Raw genomic sequence first — 17,136 nt, 5'->3', positions numbered from 1 at the left:
TACACTCCGATCTACTGTCCAGGCAGACAGTGAGTGAATTAATGGGTTAAGCAAAGCAAACACCTACTGTAGTAACACACCAAACTGACCTATAGTGCTATAGCACCAGCACCAGCATGTGCACTAGCTGGAAAATATGATACTGAGCACTGTGTGGTGTCACAGCCAGGTTTAAGTAGCCAGCTAGGTAATTGCCACGCTGGGCAAGACCTATACGCTGTAGACGCTATCATTGTTTTTGTGCAGAAGTTGCAGGATTTTGGCGTAAGTACAGCTCAAGGTAATGACGTTGATGCTTTACACAAATCAGTTTACATTCTCCATGAATGAAACAATTCACGGATATTCCCGGCCGACACTTCGGCCGATATAGCGTCTCTGCCTTAGGTTGTGACCAGGCTTGTTTCTTTGCAGATGAGTAAGGCTAGGACGGAAGACAGCCAGGTGATTGCCAGCCAGGACATACGTACACCTCTCCACATGCAGAGTGCAGCTCCAATAACTTACTGGACAAACAAGCACAAGTTATCAAAGAGACAGGACTGGCCACAGGCCATGCTGCCATGACATCTACTCCTTTCAGATTGGCAGATTGTAAAATAATTATGTTAGGATCATATGATACATGACGTGGGATATGTATACAAGTTATGAGTTGGATAGCCTATACCTATCACGAAATCCTGTTTCCTAACGATAATATAAATGTCGTCCTCAAATGGTGCCCCTGTTTCTCGCATGTCTTATACTGTGTTCATTTGGGACGTTGTGTAATCACTAATCAGTCATCCTTTCTCTCTGTCCCCACAGACTGCAGGCCCGATACATCTGGGCGACATCTGGGTTGCTGACAGTGGCATCCTTCAGACCGTTATCAGCCCTCTTGCTCAAGTGGGAGGACTTGGTCTGAAAGTCAAGCAAACCGGCCTTCACTCCCACCTCCGCGGAGCTGATTGGAGCAAAGGGAGACGTCCCAAGAGGCTTTCCGTTGCCCCTGGAACATTCTCAAACGCCTCTCCAAAAAAAGAGGCCTCCTTCTTAAGTTCTTATCAGCAAGTTGCCAAGAGGGGTCATAGGTCACCTGACCATATTGGTACAAAAGCAAAGAGGCAAGGTCGTTGTGGGGGTTGTCTTTCTTGGACACTCAACGCCAGCTCTAACACACGCGTATAAGCTTAAAAGGAAGGAAGGAAGGAACTGTTGGTTTCGGCAACCACCATCGACCACGTCGCTCGGCCTGGTTTGGAAAGTCAAGAGTTCCTCTTAAGAGGTGTGAGATAATAACTCTTGAAACTTTTTCAACTTCCTGTTTCTTCCCTCCATTCTGTGAACAAAGGCCGTTACTATAATATATCTGTACGTGTGAACTTCACTGTATGTGCATTTGAGAATATTTATTGGTGTTATGTCACTGAATGGAAACACGTCTTTGTGCTAAAGTGCTAAAAACAATATTTTGTTGTGTATATGAACATACATATCTGAAAATAGTGTGTGTGTCTCTGTGTTAGGCAACAGCAGTCTATATCAGTATAACAACAAAAGACTATACCCTTATCTAGTTGACGTCACCGGTTGACCATATAGCAACCACTAAGCTGAAACTGTCAGACGTCAGAGTTATTTAGAATAGAAGTGACTGCGTGAGGGGCTGTTAGAGAAAGAGGTGCTATTGCTGCGTCCTTTTGTCTGTCTGCCAAAAAAAGCATCAACGTCGAGGGCGGGAGGACGGGGGACTCTGAAGGAAACATGGACAGAACCATCCGTCCTCATGTGCCCTCGAATGGCTGACTGTGAAGACCAGTGCAGCTCCCAGCCTTACCGCCCACGTACCCAGAACTAGGAAGGGCTGCCCAGAGCGGACTCCAGCCACAGCCCCCCCTCCCCCCCCCCCCCCCCCCCATCTCTCTCTCTCTCTCTCTCTCTCTCTCAGACCCCCCGGCCCTCCTCCACACGGCGAATGTCCTGCCTCCGGCGCCAGACCGTGACCATCCCCATGGACACCGTCAAGATCATCCAGTCGGAGAAGTTCCCCAGGGAGTGCCCCGTCGTGCCCGTCACCCAGCCGCGCTATGCCCCGCCCCCCAGAGTGGCGTGGGACGGCGGGGGCGGGGGCGAAGGCGAGATCATCGTCAACCAGGCCTGCAGCGACCTGGCCCTGGAGATGGCGGGGGCGGCCATCGTCCCTCCTCCTTCCTCCCGCGGCGGCTCCATGATGGCGGTGGCTCCCGTCGCCGCCATGATGGCGACGACGGCCCCCGTGACGCGCCGGGAGCAGGGCTTCCTGGCCCAGCGCAAGGCCAGCGCCTCCGACATCTGCTACCACCAGTTCCACTACAAGATGGAGGACGTCATCGTCAACCAGTACGTGCTCCGCTCGTCCTCCACCTCCTCGTCCTCCGCCTCCTCGTCCTCGTGCTCGTCCTCGGGGGGCATGCAGGCCGCCATGCCCTGCGAGCCCCTGGACTGCCCCACGTGCGGCCACGCGTACAACTTCGCCGGGAAGCGCCCGCGCATCCTCTCCTGCCTGCACTCGGTGTGCGAGGAGTGCCTGCAGATCCTGTACGAGTCGTGCCCCAAGTACAAGTTCATCTCGTGCCCGACGTGCCGGCGCGAGACGGTGCTGTTCACGGACTACGGCCTGGCGGCGCTGGCCATCAACACCAGCATCCTGAGCCGCCTGCCCTCCGACCCCAACGGGCCCGTGCAGTGGGGCGGGGAGGCGGACCGCAGCTGCTACCAGACTGTGCGCCAGTACTGCCAGTCGGCCTGCACCTGCCAGATCGCCAACCCCCTGTCCTCCTGTGGCATCATGTGAAGAAGACACATACTGTATGGGTGACGCTCAGTGGTGGACAATTATAGGAGAAACTCATTTACTTCATTATTTATTTTTTGGGTTTCTTCACTTCCGCTATACATTTCAAATAGAAATAGGCTATATTGTACTTTTTTGACCCCGCCATATTTCCAGGATGGGCCTTTTGGGAACCCAAACTTACAAAAAAATATTTATGGAATTGACCACTTATAAGCCATATTTCAAAATTCAAATATAGCCGAGCTATACAAGCTCACACTGCATCAAACCTTGAAGCGTAGTGAGCTTGTAGATCTGCTATTTTTAGCTTTTTTCTTTTACGTTCTAAATTTCAATAGAGCAATGCATTGATTAAAAGAAATGTAGGCCTACAGTACTTCATAATTTGTACTTTTTAATACTTGAGTCTTTACTTGAGTATATACTTTGTCCACCACTGGTTCACACTGGACTGAGCGCTGCCCCCCCCCCCCCTTGAGCCTGATAGCAGATCTACAAGCTCACAATGTGTCGCGATGAAACGCATTGTGAGCTTGTAGATGTACTTACTGTCGCACAATGGAGTCGCACACCGAAAATAGCCGATCTACAAGCTCACTGTGAGCTTGTAGATCGGCTATACTTTAGGCGCGCGACACCATCGCGCGGCAGATAATAAATGAAGCATTAGCCCCCCCCCCCCCCCGCCCTCTTCACCAATTCCTCCATCGCTCACATACATAAATCCACAGAGATGTATATGTATATATTTAATAGCACAGATGGATGCTGTGTGGGACTGAAAAATGGATCCCTGACCGGACGTGGACACTCGCAGACAAAAACAGGGAAGAAATATAGCAAATAAATGTATTTTATGTATGGACTCGAAATCCTATATTCACCCCATCCCTCTTGTTGGGACGTGTTTGTCATTGACATCTCTTTACATGGGAATGCCAGGGGAGCTCCATCCCTTCAACCGGATACCAGGGTAGGCGGGCACCGCACGGGTGGCATCTGGGTACCTCCATGCAAATATATTGTCTATACTTTGTCCAAAATGTTTAGAAAAATGGTCTTATATTGTAAAGTATACATGATGTGTGAACATGCACGGCAGGCACATCATTATCAGATTTAATTTTAAAGCTTAAACTTCTCGTTTATGCCCCAAAAATAGCCGCATACTTGTACACACGGTTCTGTAGCAATTTGTAGCAATTGTTGAAATACCGGTATTGTCGAATGTTTAAGCATGTTCCAATCACGTATACTTTACTTTATATATTTTTTACATTTTGGGGGGGAAGAAATTGTAAATTTAACACCGAGGTGCCCACTCTCCCTTGGTGCTCACCTATCCTGTTATACTCTTCAACCTAGGTGAATAAAGATTAATCTAATGATAAAACCTATATAGATGTTTGGTCTCGGCTATTATTTGTCTGTTCATTCACAGTCGTGTCATTTGAGATGACTGAGGAGGGCTCCTTTTCAGATTTTGGAGGTTGAACAGAAATATGCTAACAATTATAACCAAAGACAATGAGCATACCGAAGGAACTATGGTTTATTATCTCTCTGACAATCTCTCTGTTCACGTAAAGCGACACAAAGCACCATAACAGAATGCTTCTGATAGCCTTCAGCATGAGTCACAGCAAGGCACTGGGACGTGCACAGCATAGACATCAAAGGGGGCAAAACAACTGCCCTTTCCAGACCACGAATGCAGCATTTACTACACGGTGGAAGAAATGCAAATGCCACTCCTTTCCTTCCATGCCATGCCGGAAGGCATGCGCATTCAGAATTGCTTTCTCCCCCCGAAGTCTCCTGAACTTGAACACAGTATTTTGCGTTAAACAAAGTTGTTTAGAAATGTCGTATACGCACCGCATCTCCAGTAGCTAAAGAGTGCAGAGTTGCCCCCCGAAAATAGCTGATCTACAAGCTCTCTTGTGAGCTTGTAGATCTGCTATTTTCGCAATGTTTGTCCAAAAGTGCCCTCTTACGGGATTTCAGCCCCTGCCCCTCTAACACTCTCTGCACGTCCCTGGCAAGGCACTTTCATATTAGAGAGATCCAGAATGAAAAACCACTGTTATTATGCGACAAGACTTCGAGTGTTAACCACTCTAGTCTTAGTGAAATGGATGAGTTGCAAATGTACCTTTTTCGTTCTACACCAAATCTCTTTGCCAAAAATAGCCAATTGGGACGAGTTGTGAGCTTGCAGATCTGCTATTTTCTCGAACGGTCCCCCCCAGAATAGGTACGCTGCTACTCAAGTGGCATGATGAAAGGCTAATGTATTCTGCATTCAACTACTGTGTTGTGTTGTGCTCCAAAAACTGAATATATGTTTCAGTTTAATGTGTGTCAATTTTTGCCAAACAACACAATCGTTCCATGAAGTACAAATGAGCCTCTATAACCATGAAGAAAAGTACAAAGACACAAGTTTTAAGTTGTGTGTAGATCCAGCATTATTGTAACCATGGACAATATGTTACAGGGAAAACACAACTAGGCTACTGTAGAAAGTATATACACACATCAATCATTCATTGCCATGCGTGTCATACAGTGTAAACACATACAGTACGCACACGCACACGCACACACACACACACACACACACACACACGCACACGCACACGCACACACACACACACACACACACACACACACACACACACACACACCACTCAAGTATAAATAAGGCGGGGAAGCATGCATGCCATCAATAACAATAAATAAATAAGCATGGCAGTAAGTTACATTGCATCAAGGATGGCATTTTTCCACAGTAGCAGAAGTGTCTCAGGCGTTCTGCCTGCATGTCCCATCGCTCGTCTAAAGAAATGCTTTCTGTTCACGAAAGCCGAGTCCAAATCAATGTCCCATAGTTTGTGCAGACGTGGCCGACAACAGTGTGGTCCTTTCATGTGGGGACACTTTTCCTTCTCCTCCTGAACAGCTGGCTCAGCCGATGTCTGCTAGCCTTTTTCTGGGATGGCTGCATCTGTTGGCTTCATGGAAACAAGGAAGGGTTCATTAAAACATAAAACCCTTATATATCGCCGATGCCGGGTGGGAGAATTGTACGTCCAAAACTGTTGCTTTTAGTAGGGAATGGGGAATAGACATTTTCCCCCCAAAATAGTAGTTTCTAAGCTCACAACATGTAGACCAGCTATTTTATTTCTCGCGCAACAAAGTAGGGCACTAATTTAAGAAGAAGAACATGAAAGGTTTAAATATGGAAACATATATACAAGGTTTCTGCCCGAAAGGCAACAAATATACTTCATTATAATTTATACCAAATTAGTCTACTTGCCAGCCCCATTGTGAACCCGGACATGTTGAGTACACCAAGGTTTCATGTTAGAAATGTTGAGTATAGGTCCCCATACTGATGCTAACTTGCATATATAGAGAAATGTTCATACTGGCATAATATGTGACCATATGTGACCCATACTCAACATTTCTAACATAAAACATTGGTGTACTCATCATGCCTAGGTTCAAATTCTCAGACGTAATGCCGACAGCGAGTATCACAGCGCCTGCTGTCGGCCGTTGGAAAAACCTTGTTTTCACCAGAAACGACATTCATTGCGCCGATTTGGAGATGCAGGCCATTGAAAGCAGCACATATAGGGCCTGATTCATTAAAAAGAAATACGCCACCGTTACACTGTGGTGGAAACAGATATCGTATTTATCCGTCCGATCAAGCTACGTTGAGATGACGTGTTATTCACAGAGCGGTGTGTACCACAGGTGCGCTGGCGTATCGCAGGTGTATGTCATACTGAATGCAGTGGGTGCAAAGTGATCGGAAAAGCACCCGACAACCTCATTTGCATTGATCCACGCCCCATATCGCACCATAAAAGGCTTCAAGCATGACTCAGCAGACAGCAGTTTGGTCTGTCAAAAAAAGAAAAAAGGCTTTGCAGCCGCAGATTATGCGGCTTCACAGCCGCGGTCAATGCATGAATATAGCCCGCACTCTATTAATATGTCCACAACGGTGCGTGCTCCGCTGCTGAAACAATATAATTATAATTTATTTAATTAAGTTCGGGACCAAGGCGGGTGCTGCACTCATACCTTTGCACTTTGCAGTCAGAGGTAAAACATAGGCTATCCTATCCGATATTTAAAATATCGGATATATGTCAAATTGTCAATGCAAAAGTCGTCTTTTGAGAGAGAGAGAGAGAGAGAGAGAGGAGAGAGGGAGGGGGGCATGGCTTGCGCGATAAAGAACAGTACAAGCCTATACATTCATAAGTGAATAATTGGGATCCTCGATCTTGTCTGAAGAATTTAAGAAATTATAATCCAGTGAGTTTAGCCAGTGAGTTAAACTATTCTGTGTGTGGCATCCATGCATGTGATCAATATCAATACATGATTATAAAGTCTGTCCTTCATATTTGCAAGCACGGGAGCAGCGCATGTGGAGCTGCGGAGCGGACCGTTGCCCCGTCGGCTAGAATGCTGTCGGAAAAAAGGCCGCCTCCCAGGCTAATGTGGTCTTCTATTTTTTATACAACAGGGCTATATAGCCCATTCATTTTCCAATGTGAATCGGATCGGCAGCACGCTGCTGTCTGCCCACCCCACACACACACACACACACACACACACACACACACACACACTGCGCACACACACACACACACACACACACACACACACACACACACACACCGACCGACAGTCAACTGACTCAAGGAGCTCCGTAACAAAACAATTTCAATAGGCCTGCCGCCTACTGCAGGCATTACTACACTAAACAATGTTGGATTCGTAGTGCAGAATGCAGATAAGCCTATGTTCTTATTATAATTGTGAGTTTGTTTTTTAACATGCGGGAGAGCCGATCTACAAGCTCACAACCGTTGCACTGCGAGAAGAAAGCTGTCAAGTGAGAAGCGCAATCGCGCATGCTATAGTAATATCCTAATGAATAAATAAAAAGGTGTCGGGCTTGCAGGGGCAGTTGCTGTATGGGGAAATGCATGCATTTAGGCATACAAGTGCACTCAGCTTTTATTATATAGGCTATCATTTATTTTGTGCTGATCGACCAATAGGCTATGTCATGGGGACACATGCCTACATATTTTATCTGAGATTTGGGAACAATTTATTGATTCAGCATGAAGACTAAAGCCTTCTGAATAAATCTCACGTGTATGCTTCCGCAAATGTCTCCCGTCTGGGCCGTCTCCGCCACCTGAAGACGTCCCGTGGGAATTGACGGAGTTTCCGACCAACGTACGTGAGCGTCAAGTTCACGGCCATTTCCATGAATTCCAAATTAATGTGGGAAATCCACGTAAATGCCTTTCCGCTAGCTTCACGTCATGTTATCACCGTAAACGCCGTTGTGAATCAGGCCCATAGAGTGCAAGTGGAAAGAATATAAAGCCTAGAAAACGTAGGCTACGCTGTTGGCGGGCTGCCAGACTAAAGTTAATCTACGCTTTCTACACTTCTGGCGGGCTCCGTGCTAATTAATGACATGTTGTAGAGTACGGAAGCAGGGGTTCATTTAAGGATAGCATGAGCAGGCCATTTAAGAACATGGCGCTGTAAAATCATCAACGTAAATTTTTACTCAGAGACAGGGCCATTGGCCCGGGGGGGCCGTGGCCCAGGGGCCCTTCAGGGAAACTGGACGGCGCGGTACTGGGTTTGAGGCCCTGAAAAGGGCTCCCGGGGACATTCATTGGCTGTTGATTGTGTTAAATTTAGGGGGGAATAACAATAAAAAAATGGAAAAACCGGGGCCCTCGTAGGGGTTAATCCATCCCTGCTCAGAGTGTGAAAATGCAACCAAATGGTATAATCAGTATGAAAACTACGAGGAAATTCAGCATAGGGGCTACACAACAAAATCCTGAGTGTCAATTTAAGTCTGAGTGTAAAAGTATAGCCCCATAATGGTCCCGAGATAAATGAAGGCTCGGTATTTTGCAGTCTAAAATAAAGTAACCAATAGTGTTCAGGAGGAACAGATGCTCTCCTATGAGCACACTGTGCATTAACTCTGGACCAGTGATTCAGTAAGGCAGGCCACTGCCACTACGTATAGTCCAGATTCTATACAAAATGTCTACAAAAAACCTGTTTCTATGTCAGTGGTGTTCACACTATTTCATGTCAAGGACCCCAAAAATTATATGTAATTGGCCACCGACCATGCATGCACCATCTGAAAATATGTTGTTCCAGGGACCCCCCCCAGAAGCAAAGATTTGAGTCAAAAATGTTCGCTCAGAAAGAATATACATTAAAAGATTTTCGGTGCCGTGCTACGAGCTTGTAGATCTGATATTTTTCAATAGCTAAAGGGAGAGGTAGTTTACAGAGACCAGGATTACTGCATGTTTTTGTGAGGGTACCTACCCTATGGGACACGGGGAGAACATGCAAACTCCACACAGAAAGGCCCTTTCGCCAACCCCGCCTTGGGTATGGGAACTGATGACACGGAGGAGGGAACGCGTCCCCAGTGCCCACAGCGTCCCCTGCAGCGGGAATTGAACCGAGGACCTTCTATAGCTGTGAGGCTACAGCACTACCGACTGTGCCACCGTGCCCCCAAATCTACTATTAAAAAATATAAATAAAATGTACTGCAATAGATAGACCATACATGGGCAACTGGTGGCCTGGGGGCCACATGCGGCCCCCACCATCACTCCAAAGGTTCAAATCTGAATTTACTGATACATTATTTTAATTAATTTATTTCAGGTTACAATTCCAAACATGCAAACATGACCCGCTTTAATTACTTCAGTCTATATATATATGTAGCTTAATTACTAGTATTAAAATGTTATTGTTGTCTTTTTTATACTGTATCCAATGTAATGTATGTATCCAATGTACATTAAGTTAACATAACTATGACTAAATGCATTTTAAATTAAATAAAAAGGTTACTTTTCAGGATGCAAATTCAAAAATACCAAAAGATTATTCAGGATTTCAATTCAAATAATATAGCAAAAAATAGCTGATCTGCAAGCTCAAAGCTTTTGAGCTTGTAGGAAATATAGTGGCCCTCTCCATGGTTTCAGTTGCCCACCCCTGAGATAGAAATCATGCAAAGTACTGCATCTCACCAGTTTTCCTCAGAATCTGACAGCGGAGCGGTCTTATCTCTTCTCTGTGTCTCTATCTTCAGTTTCCTGTGTGTTTGCTTATCGGTTTCCTCCTTTAAGTCACGAAGTGAAACAGAAAGCAAAAAATCGTTTAAAAAATACAGATTTGAGAACTGAATACCGTATATTATCAAAGCCATAAACATACCAATCAAGTGATTTTGTAAGTAGTAGATGCATATTGAATTGAATATGAGAGTCACTGCAAAGTTGTACATAATTATTGCTAAGGCATACACGACAGTATTGTATGATAATGTAATTGTCAATAAGTTACCTGATTTTCATGGTCCTCTGCCTGTTCAAGCAAGTCATTTATGTTCACATGCTGCCCCCTAGAGTTTGGTTTGACCATTCCTGTAACACATACAAACATTACAAACATGATACATTTCTGTATCAACATTGTGCACATAAAACGGGCAAAATGATTTCCCTGAGGGGATACAATAGGGAAGGAAATGACAAAATAAGTCACTCACTTAAATGGTGTGACAGAAGGACATTAGTATCTGATGCCGACCTCCTCAGAAAATCATGGTTTTCATGATTATTCTGCCACTGTGTTTCTGTGGAAATGTGCTCGTCACTGTTCATTTCACTAGAAAGGGCTTCCTCTGCAATAGCTTTGCAATCACAGAAGAGGGATTCTGAAGCCTAAAAAGAAAGGAAATTGCGAGATGGTTTGTAGTAAATAAAATAAATTCACTAACAATGCATTAAAGCCTGATTGTATACTTTGTCGTATCACTGTGACACGTTGTGAGCTTCTGTTATTAATTATTATTTTTTTACACCCGTGTGAAGTGAGGGGCGCTCTTATCATCGTACATCATCATACATAATCTCATACTGGCCAATCAGAATGCCTGTTGTCACAAATTTGGCAGACCTAATTTCTCCTTTCATTGTCGTTGGCAAATATGAGATCTGTGGGGGCAAGATGATGTAAATCTTCCCTTCATTGTCAATGGCAAAAAAAGGTTTTACTGTAGAAAATATTGTATATATTTTGAAAATGTTAAGAGACATGCCACAAAAGTCGTGAACCCTGTGATGTACAGTATATGAGTGTAGACTTTAGAAAGTAGCTTCCATCTTGTTCAATAATTCATAATCACCTCAAATAGGCCTATACTGATATGATCTACAGCTAGTGAGGACAATTTGCCGAGACCAAATGGAGTTACGGTAATCTCTGCAATCCTATTTTACCTGGACTGACTGCTTGGACTCCAGGAGGGCATCCATCTCCAGCTGCAATCCACGGTTATCCTTCTGAAGCCTGGCAATTTCCTCCAACATCTGGCATACTCGCTCTAGGTAGCTCAAGCCAGGACTGAGTCCTTCCTTCTTCTTGTCACCATGGTTCTGCACAGTGCAAGAAGAGCATGGAAAGGTTTATATATGGAAATCATATAAAAGGTGCTTTGACATAATTTTTTGAATTAACAATCAATCAACTATAATACATTTCTGCAATCAGCAGGAAATGCCATAGTACGCACGAGTGCTAAAAGCTGGGAAGAATCATCACAATCCGGAGAAAACGAGACTCATTCCGTATTCTCAATTATTGCTTTGAGGTATGGGGTAACACTTAAAAATCACACCCGTGTGAAGTGAGGTGGCGCTATTATCATCTTACAACATCGAGGACAAAACAAACACAGACAAAACAAACATTAAACTTCATTGTTAATGGCATTTAATGTTTGTGTTATAGTGACAACACAAACATTACATGGCGTTTTTAATGTTTGTCTAAGGAAAAACAACATTAAACCTGTATATAGCGCCCCTCAAAAATACAACCATATACAATATACAAAAAAGTGTGTTAGTTAACAATGAAATAGGGTTATAATTCAAGAAGGACGTTTAACTTGAAGAAATGTAATGTTGTGTTCATACCACTATGAAGAGTCTGTGGGGTTAATGTATGGAATGGTTTGGAGGTGGAACTCAAACAAAACATTATACATCTATCTATAAATGCACCACGTCTCTGCCTGCCTGCCTGCCTGTCTGTCTGTCTGTCTGTCTGTCTGCCTGCCTGCCTGCCTGCCTGTCTGTCTGTCTGCACGTAACTCAAGAACCGTTCGCCCCATCGACTTCAAATTCGACACACACATTCCACACCCCCACAGGGAGTGCAGTGCCCAGTGTCAGACCAGGGTCAGAGCCACGGTTGTCCAGAACCGCCACAAAAGGGCTCTGCCCGGGCTCTGGACAGGGCCCCTGCCCAGGGTTCATATACTGTATGGAGCTGGCCTGTTCTGACACCCCATACTCCATATTTGGGCATGCCTGACACAGAACTCCATATCTAGCAATTTAGGGACACAGAGAGATTTGTGGAAAGGGTACTCTGACACGGGTACAACGGGTATTGCATGGGGCATGGATCTCCAACTTCCATCGTTACCGACTCGGTGCTCTACAGCCGGGCACCGGTCTAGTGTTAGAAAACAAACCAACACTGGGTCTCTGGCTATTTGGGCTGCACTTGCAATCAGGGGGGACTGTTGGCAAATTAAATAGAGTAATATATAAATATACATCACGTACAGGATAGCTATAATATAGGATATAAACTAGGCACACACCAAAATTATATATTATAATATTTCTCCCTGAAAATAAAAGTTTCACAAAATATTTTTTATATCTTTGTGTGACTACCTAACAATATTATGTTGCGAAGGATGTATTTATTTTATTGTATGTATTGTATTTATTTATTTATCAGGGTCATTACATCACTTCCACCCACACAAATAGTCCGTCTGCTGAGCACACTGACTGATGGCTCAATTCCTCTCATGCCTGCAGGCTAGAGCGAACCTGAACAGACTGGTTTATGGTCTAAAACACCACTGAGGGACTCAATCATGACAACTCGCTGCCATGAAAGGGATTCTGTCCATGTAATTACATGCCTGTAGTCCTGTAAATGTGAAAGCAGGTTTGTGTGTGTTACTGTGTTGCAACCTGCTCAAGGTGGAAAGGGAAATGGAATTAGAGCATGTCTTTCATTCAGCTCTAAAATGTACCATTTAGGGCAGTGGTGCATGGTTCCTAAACATTTTCATGTCGCCACATTTCTATGAATTTGGCTGCCGGTCCCAGTTAGATTTTTATTTTTGTGCGAGGGACCTCCCATAGGAGAAGATTTGTCAAAAACAGATTGTATGTCGTGAGCTTGTAGATCTATTTTTGAATAACAGAAAAAATGCAATAGTGCGTAAGGTTTTAACAGTTCCTCATTTTGCTGGGGCCACCTGGAATAACTCCATGAAGGACCCATGATTGCGGTCCCTTAACCCACTTTGGCACGACAGTCATGTAAAAATGCATAGATTCTATAGAAGCAGCCAAAACAACACAGATATTTTCTCAAATAATATTTCACAAATATATTTCAGTATTTCTCTGTTATAAAGTAAAACTCACACCCGTGTGAAGTGAGGGGCGCTAATATATTAAAGTCTAACTCATGTTGATTAGGTGATGAAATGCTGATATAAAACAAACCATTAGCAATAAAGAGACAATAAGATGTAAATGTCACATTATGACGTACATTTTCCCTTCATTGTCAATGCTTTACAAAACAAACATTAAACTAAAGACAAACCTGTGTATATAGGAGGGGCTAGCGCCCCTTAAAAACTGCCACATAATAGAACTTCTTCTCTTCCAAGTCTGAAAATCAATTTCTACAACTATAACACACCACAGTCCGTTCAGTTCAAACAGCATACATCTCCGTCACGGCTGGCCTGTGGTAGCTCACCTTCGTAATGATCTTAGTAGGCAGGGTATGACTATGATGCAGGGACAGAGGTCGTCTAATATGTCCAGATGTGTGCTGCTGGCTCGTGCTCTTTCTGCCCAAACTCCCTGACCTTTGGCTTGTTGTGTGGTCCTCTGTGGCCTGTCTGGCCACTAGGGACGAAGACCTCGGACTCCGTGGCCTGAGAACCACTTGGGGCGAGGGGCTTAGCTTCAGACTCTGCGACCTGGGGCCTACCGTCCTCTGCAACGCCTGCTCCACTTTGGAGTGCAAGGCCATGGAACGCTCGCGCGGCGACTGTGCCCCCCTGGCAGGACCGGCGCGTGGGGAAGGAGAAGAGGCAGAGGACGGCGGCGGGGACAGGATGGGAGTCTGTGATGGAGATGTGAGTCCATCCTCCTCGCGCTGTGTCGGAACAACAGGGTCCGTTTCTGGATTCCCCAATGACAGCACCGAGAAGCACGAAGGGAGTGACGTGTCCGAGCTGGTCAGCTCCACCCCAGAGTCCACCGATTCGGAGCGCACACTTATCCCCATGTCAGACACCGGCGTCGGGGTGGATCCCGAGGATGTAGCTGGATCGCCGTCGTCTCTTCCAAGCCACAGTTCCTCCTGCGTGTGCGAGCCAGGCACCCCCTCGGCCACCCAAGTTTCCAAAAGGTTTCCAAAGCTCCTGTATAGATTCATCTTCCTCACACCGCGTCCAGGGACTGAAAAAATGGCAAAACGGCGAATAGACTCTCAAGTCGCTGCTTTAGTACAACCCTCGCAAAAACAATGACTAACTCAGGTGAGGTGGTGATGGAGAATTCAAAACATCCCTGCATTTCCGCCTGCGCTTGTTCATCACACGCCCCCATGCACTGTCTGGCAACACACAGCTATGAGGAGCTGCTTGTGGGTTCTTGTCACTGTAACACAGGGTGACTCACCTGGACACTATTTGAACCAGCAGGCTTAAAAAGTTGGTGGAAAGTTTAACAAAAAAAAAGAAAAGAAAAGGAAAGAAAGAAATTGCTGTTTTTTTGTACATCTTAGAGGCAAATACTGCAATTTTTCCTCCATTACAATTATTAGAAAATGTAGTTACAAGTAACTTTATTGATGTATAATATTATTCCAAAACATACATTAACCCAATAATCCCTATATATTGTATACTTCCACAAGCTCAAAGTGCATCGCATTCAGAGCGTAGATCTGCTAGTTTCAAACGTTTGACAAAGATACTTTCGTACTTTTATACTCAAGTAAAATTATAAATACAGGACTTTTACTTTTTCACATTGTGGTATTGCTTCTTTTACTTGTAAAAAACTAAACTGAGCACTTTCCACCTCCGACCAGAGCTGCATAACCCAGACAAGTCACAACACAGTCGAACTCATAAAACTTGCTCTGTGCACACATACAGTGAATTCCTCAGTGTTCATTTTAACTCTGAGTGTACAAAATGTAACCAAATGGACCGCTAAGGGTCCAATCGTAACCTCTGAGTTACAAATGGATGAACCTACAGTACTGTGTGCAGCTGTGGAAAGAATTACTACGTACATTTATTCAAGTACTAAAAATTTGAGGTAGCATTTGTTTTTTTTGTTTTTTTTTGTTTTTGTGCCTTTATTGACAGTTTAGGTCGTCATGAACGGGACTCGAACACGCGACCCACTGTCAGGCAGAGGCCTACACCGCTGGACCGCTAGGCCAGCGGGCGCTCGAGGTACTTTTACTTTACTGGAGTATTTCCAATTTTCCATAGCATACTTTTACTCCTACTCCACTACATTTCAGAGGCAATTTTATTGTACTCCACTACAATTATTTGAACACTTCAGTTACTTAGTTACTTTGTAGAGTTTCATTGTTATTATTACACAACAGACATTGACCACTTCAGCCCTGAGCATTTCGGCCATTTGGAAATAGCCGATCTACAAGCTCACAATGCGTTGCGACGTGACGCATTGTGAGCTTGTACTTTTCCCACCACTGCATACTGATGACCGTGGGATCTTCTGTCTACTGAGAGGCGATGACAGAATGCAGAGAGGGAACACGATCGTGATAATGTGTGTGAGGATATAGAAACACTGTATATACGCAGAGGCTGAAACACGACACTGCATTTCATAACAAAGAGATAATATCTCTGAGCATCTGGACTTCTGGGAATGTGTAAAATACACATTCCTTTGTGCTGATATGATCAGCATTCCTGTCCCCAGGTGACTAGTGACGGTATACGGCTCATCAGAGCGGAGTCACAGACTCATAGATAAACATACCAGGGAGCGCTGCATACAAATATGACACACTTAACACTTTCCTCTGTATGTTTTTCTATGCAGGTGCATAACATTACCTTTCCCAGTGGTTACCAAACCTTTTCATGTCAAGGACCCCCAAATTAGCCCCGCAGACCCCAAAAGATATGCCAAGGACAACCATGAAAGAAGATTTTGACAGCTGATTCTCAACCATTTCAATTTCAAGGATCCCCCAGTTTGACATGCATTAGGGCAGGCTATGGAGTACGGACCCCCATTTAATGGCATTCATGTCTCTGGTACCCCAATTTATATTGTAAAATAATGTTAATTTAACTGAGAGTGCACATACCATTTGTATATAAATGTTTCAGATGTAAAAAAAATAATGCTGATATGATGGAATGATATCATTCCATGAAGGGGAGCATTCATGTGTAAAGATAACCAACTTCAAAATCTAAAAAAATGTCATGTCATGCAAGTGTTAGCTGGGGACCCCCTGGAACCCCCTCAAGGACCCCTAGGGGCCCCGACCTAGAATCCAACCATTATGTATGTTACATCAGGTCAGTTACAGTCACTGACGTAGGAGGACACCATGACATACAGACATAGTGACTCAGAATTGACATCATATGTCAGAATCAGAAATGATCCTCCTGTTTTTTAGTCAGTATTTTAGGCATCTGTGATTCTTTCTATCCATCCATCCATCCAGTACTGACGTGTGACACTAGGGGTCATCATTGACCCCTCAGTGTTTTTTACATTTTGGACACAATAGCCAATTTTACATGGTCGAGGTGCCCAGGTCATAATTATGTCCAATTAAGGTACCTGCCCACACCACACCTGTTACCGTTATGGGAGATTGTCGTTTAGCCTACCTGCTGGAATTCTTGGCTCGTCGAGTCGTTCCTGAATCCTGCGTTTGAAGCAAGTTTGAATCAATTTGTCCATACCTGAATTGTATCGATGTTGTGTGTGTGTGTGTGTGTGTGTGTGTGTGTGTGTGTGTGTGTGTGGGGGGGGGGGGGGGGGGGGGGGGTAAGCAGAGAGTTG

At 44.6% G+C, this 17,136-nt stretch overlaps 2 protein-coding genes across 3 annotated transcripts in view; one reads left to right on the top strand and one right to left on the bottom strand.

Annotated features, from left to right (window-relative positions):
* rnf208 (ring finger protein 208) overlaps positions 1 to 4,390 on the top strand; it is a 15,479-nt gene extending 11,089 nt beyond the window's left edge. Inside the window, exon 2 of the mRNA XM_080794417.1 lies at positions 811 to 4,390. Coding sequence (XP_080650543.1) covers positions 1,961 to 2,818 — 858 coding nt within the window. The 5' untranslated portion in view covers positions 811 to 1,960 and the 3' untranslated portion in view covers positions 2,819 to 4,390. The remainder of the gene's footprint in view (positions 1 to 810) is intronic.
* Positions 4,391 to 5,295: 905 nt separating this feature from the next.
* Positions 5,296 to 14,628, bottom strand: LOC308310160 (uncharacterized protein). Of its 2 annotated transcripts, none has more exons than XM_080756309.1 (6): positions 13,805 to 14,628; positions 11,221 to 11,376; positions 10,488 to 10,662; positions 10,283 to 10,362; positions 9,967 to 10,058; positions 5,296 to 5,838 (listed from the first exon to the last, which is right to left on the bottom strand). In XM_080756309.1, the coding sequence occupies exons 1-6, from the start codon at positions 14,489 to 14,491 to the stop codon at positions 5,751 to 5,753; spliced, it is 1,278 nt and encodes a 425-aa protein (XP_080612435.1). In that variant the 5' UTR covers positions 14,492 to 14,628; the 3' UTR covers positions 5,296 to 5,750. The 2 variants fall into 2 exon arrangements, with proteins under 2 accessions (XP_080612435.1, XP_080612436.1); XM_080756310.1 differs by having other exon boundaries at positions 5,721 to 5,831.
* Positions 14,629 to 17,136: the final 2,508 nt, after the last annotated feature.

Source organism: Protomyctophum bolini, assembly GCF_963924005.1.
Source record: "Protomyctophum bolini genome assembly, chromosome: 22".
NCBI classification, from domain to species: Eukaryota; Metazoa; Chordata; class Actinopteri; order Myctophiformes; family Myctophidae; genus Protomyctophum; species Protomyctophum bolini.
This window is presented reverse-complemented; position numbering and strand designations above follow the sequence as displayed.

Excerpts from the sequence above, each read along its gene's own strand:
- LOC308310160 (XM_080756309.1), bottom strand. The coding sequence starts at position 14,491 with ATGAATCTATACAGGAGCTTTGGAAACCTTTTGGAAACTTGGGTGGCC. Across the intron at positions 11,377-13,804 it reads CTACTAAGATCATTACGAAG|AACCATGGTGACAAGAAGAA; the intron begins GTGAGCTACCAC and ends TGCACTGTGCAG. Across the intron at positions 10,663-11,220 it reads AGTCCAAGCAGTCAGTCCAG|GCTTCAGAATCCCTCTTCTG; the intron begins GTAAAATAGGAT and ends CTTTCTTTTTAG.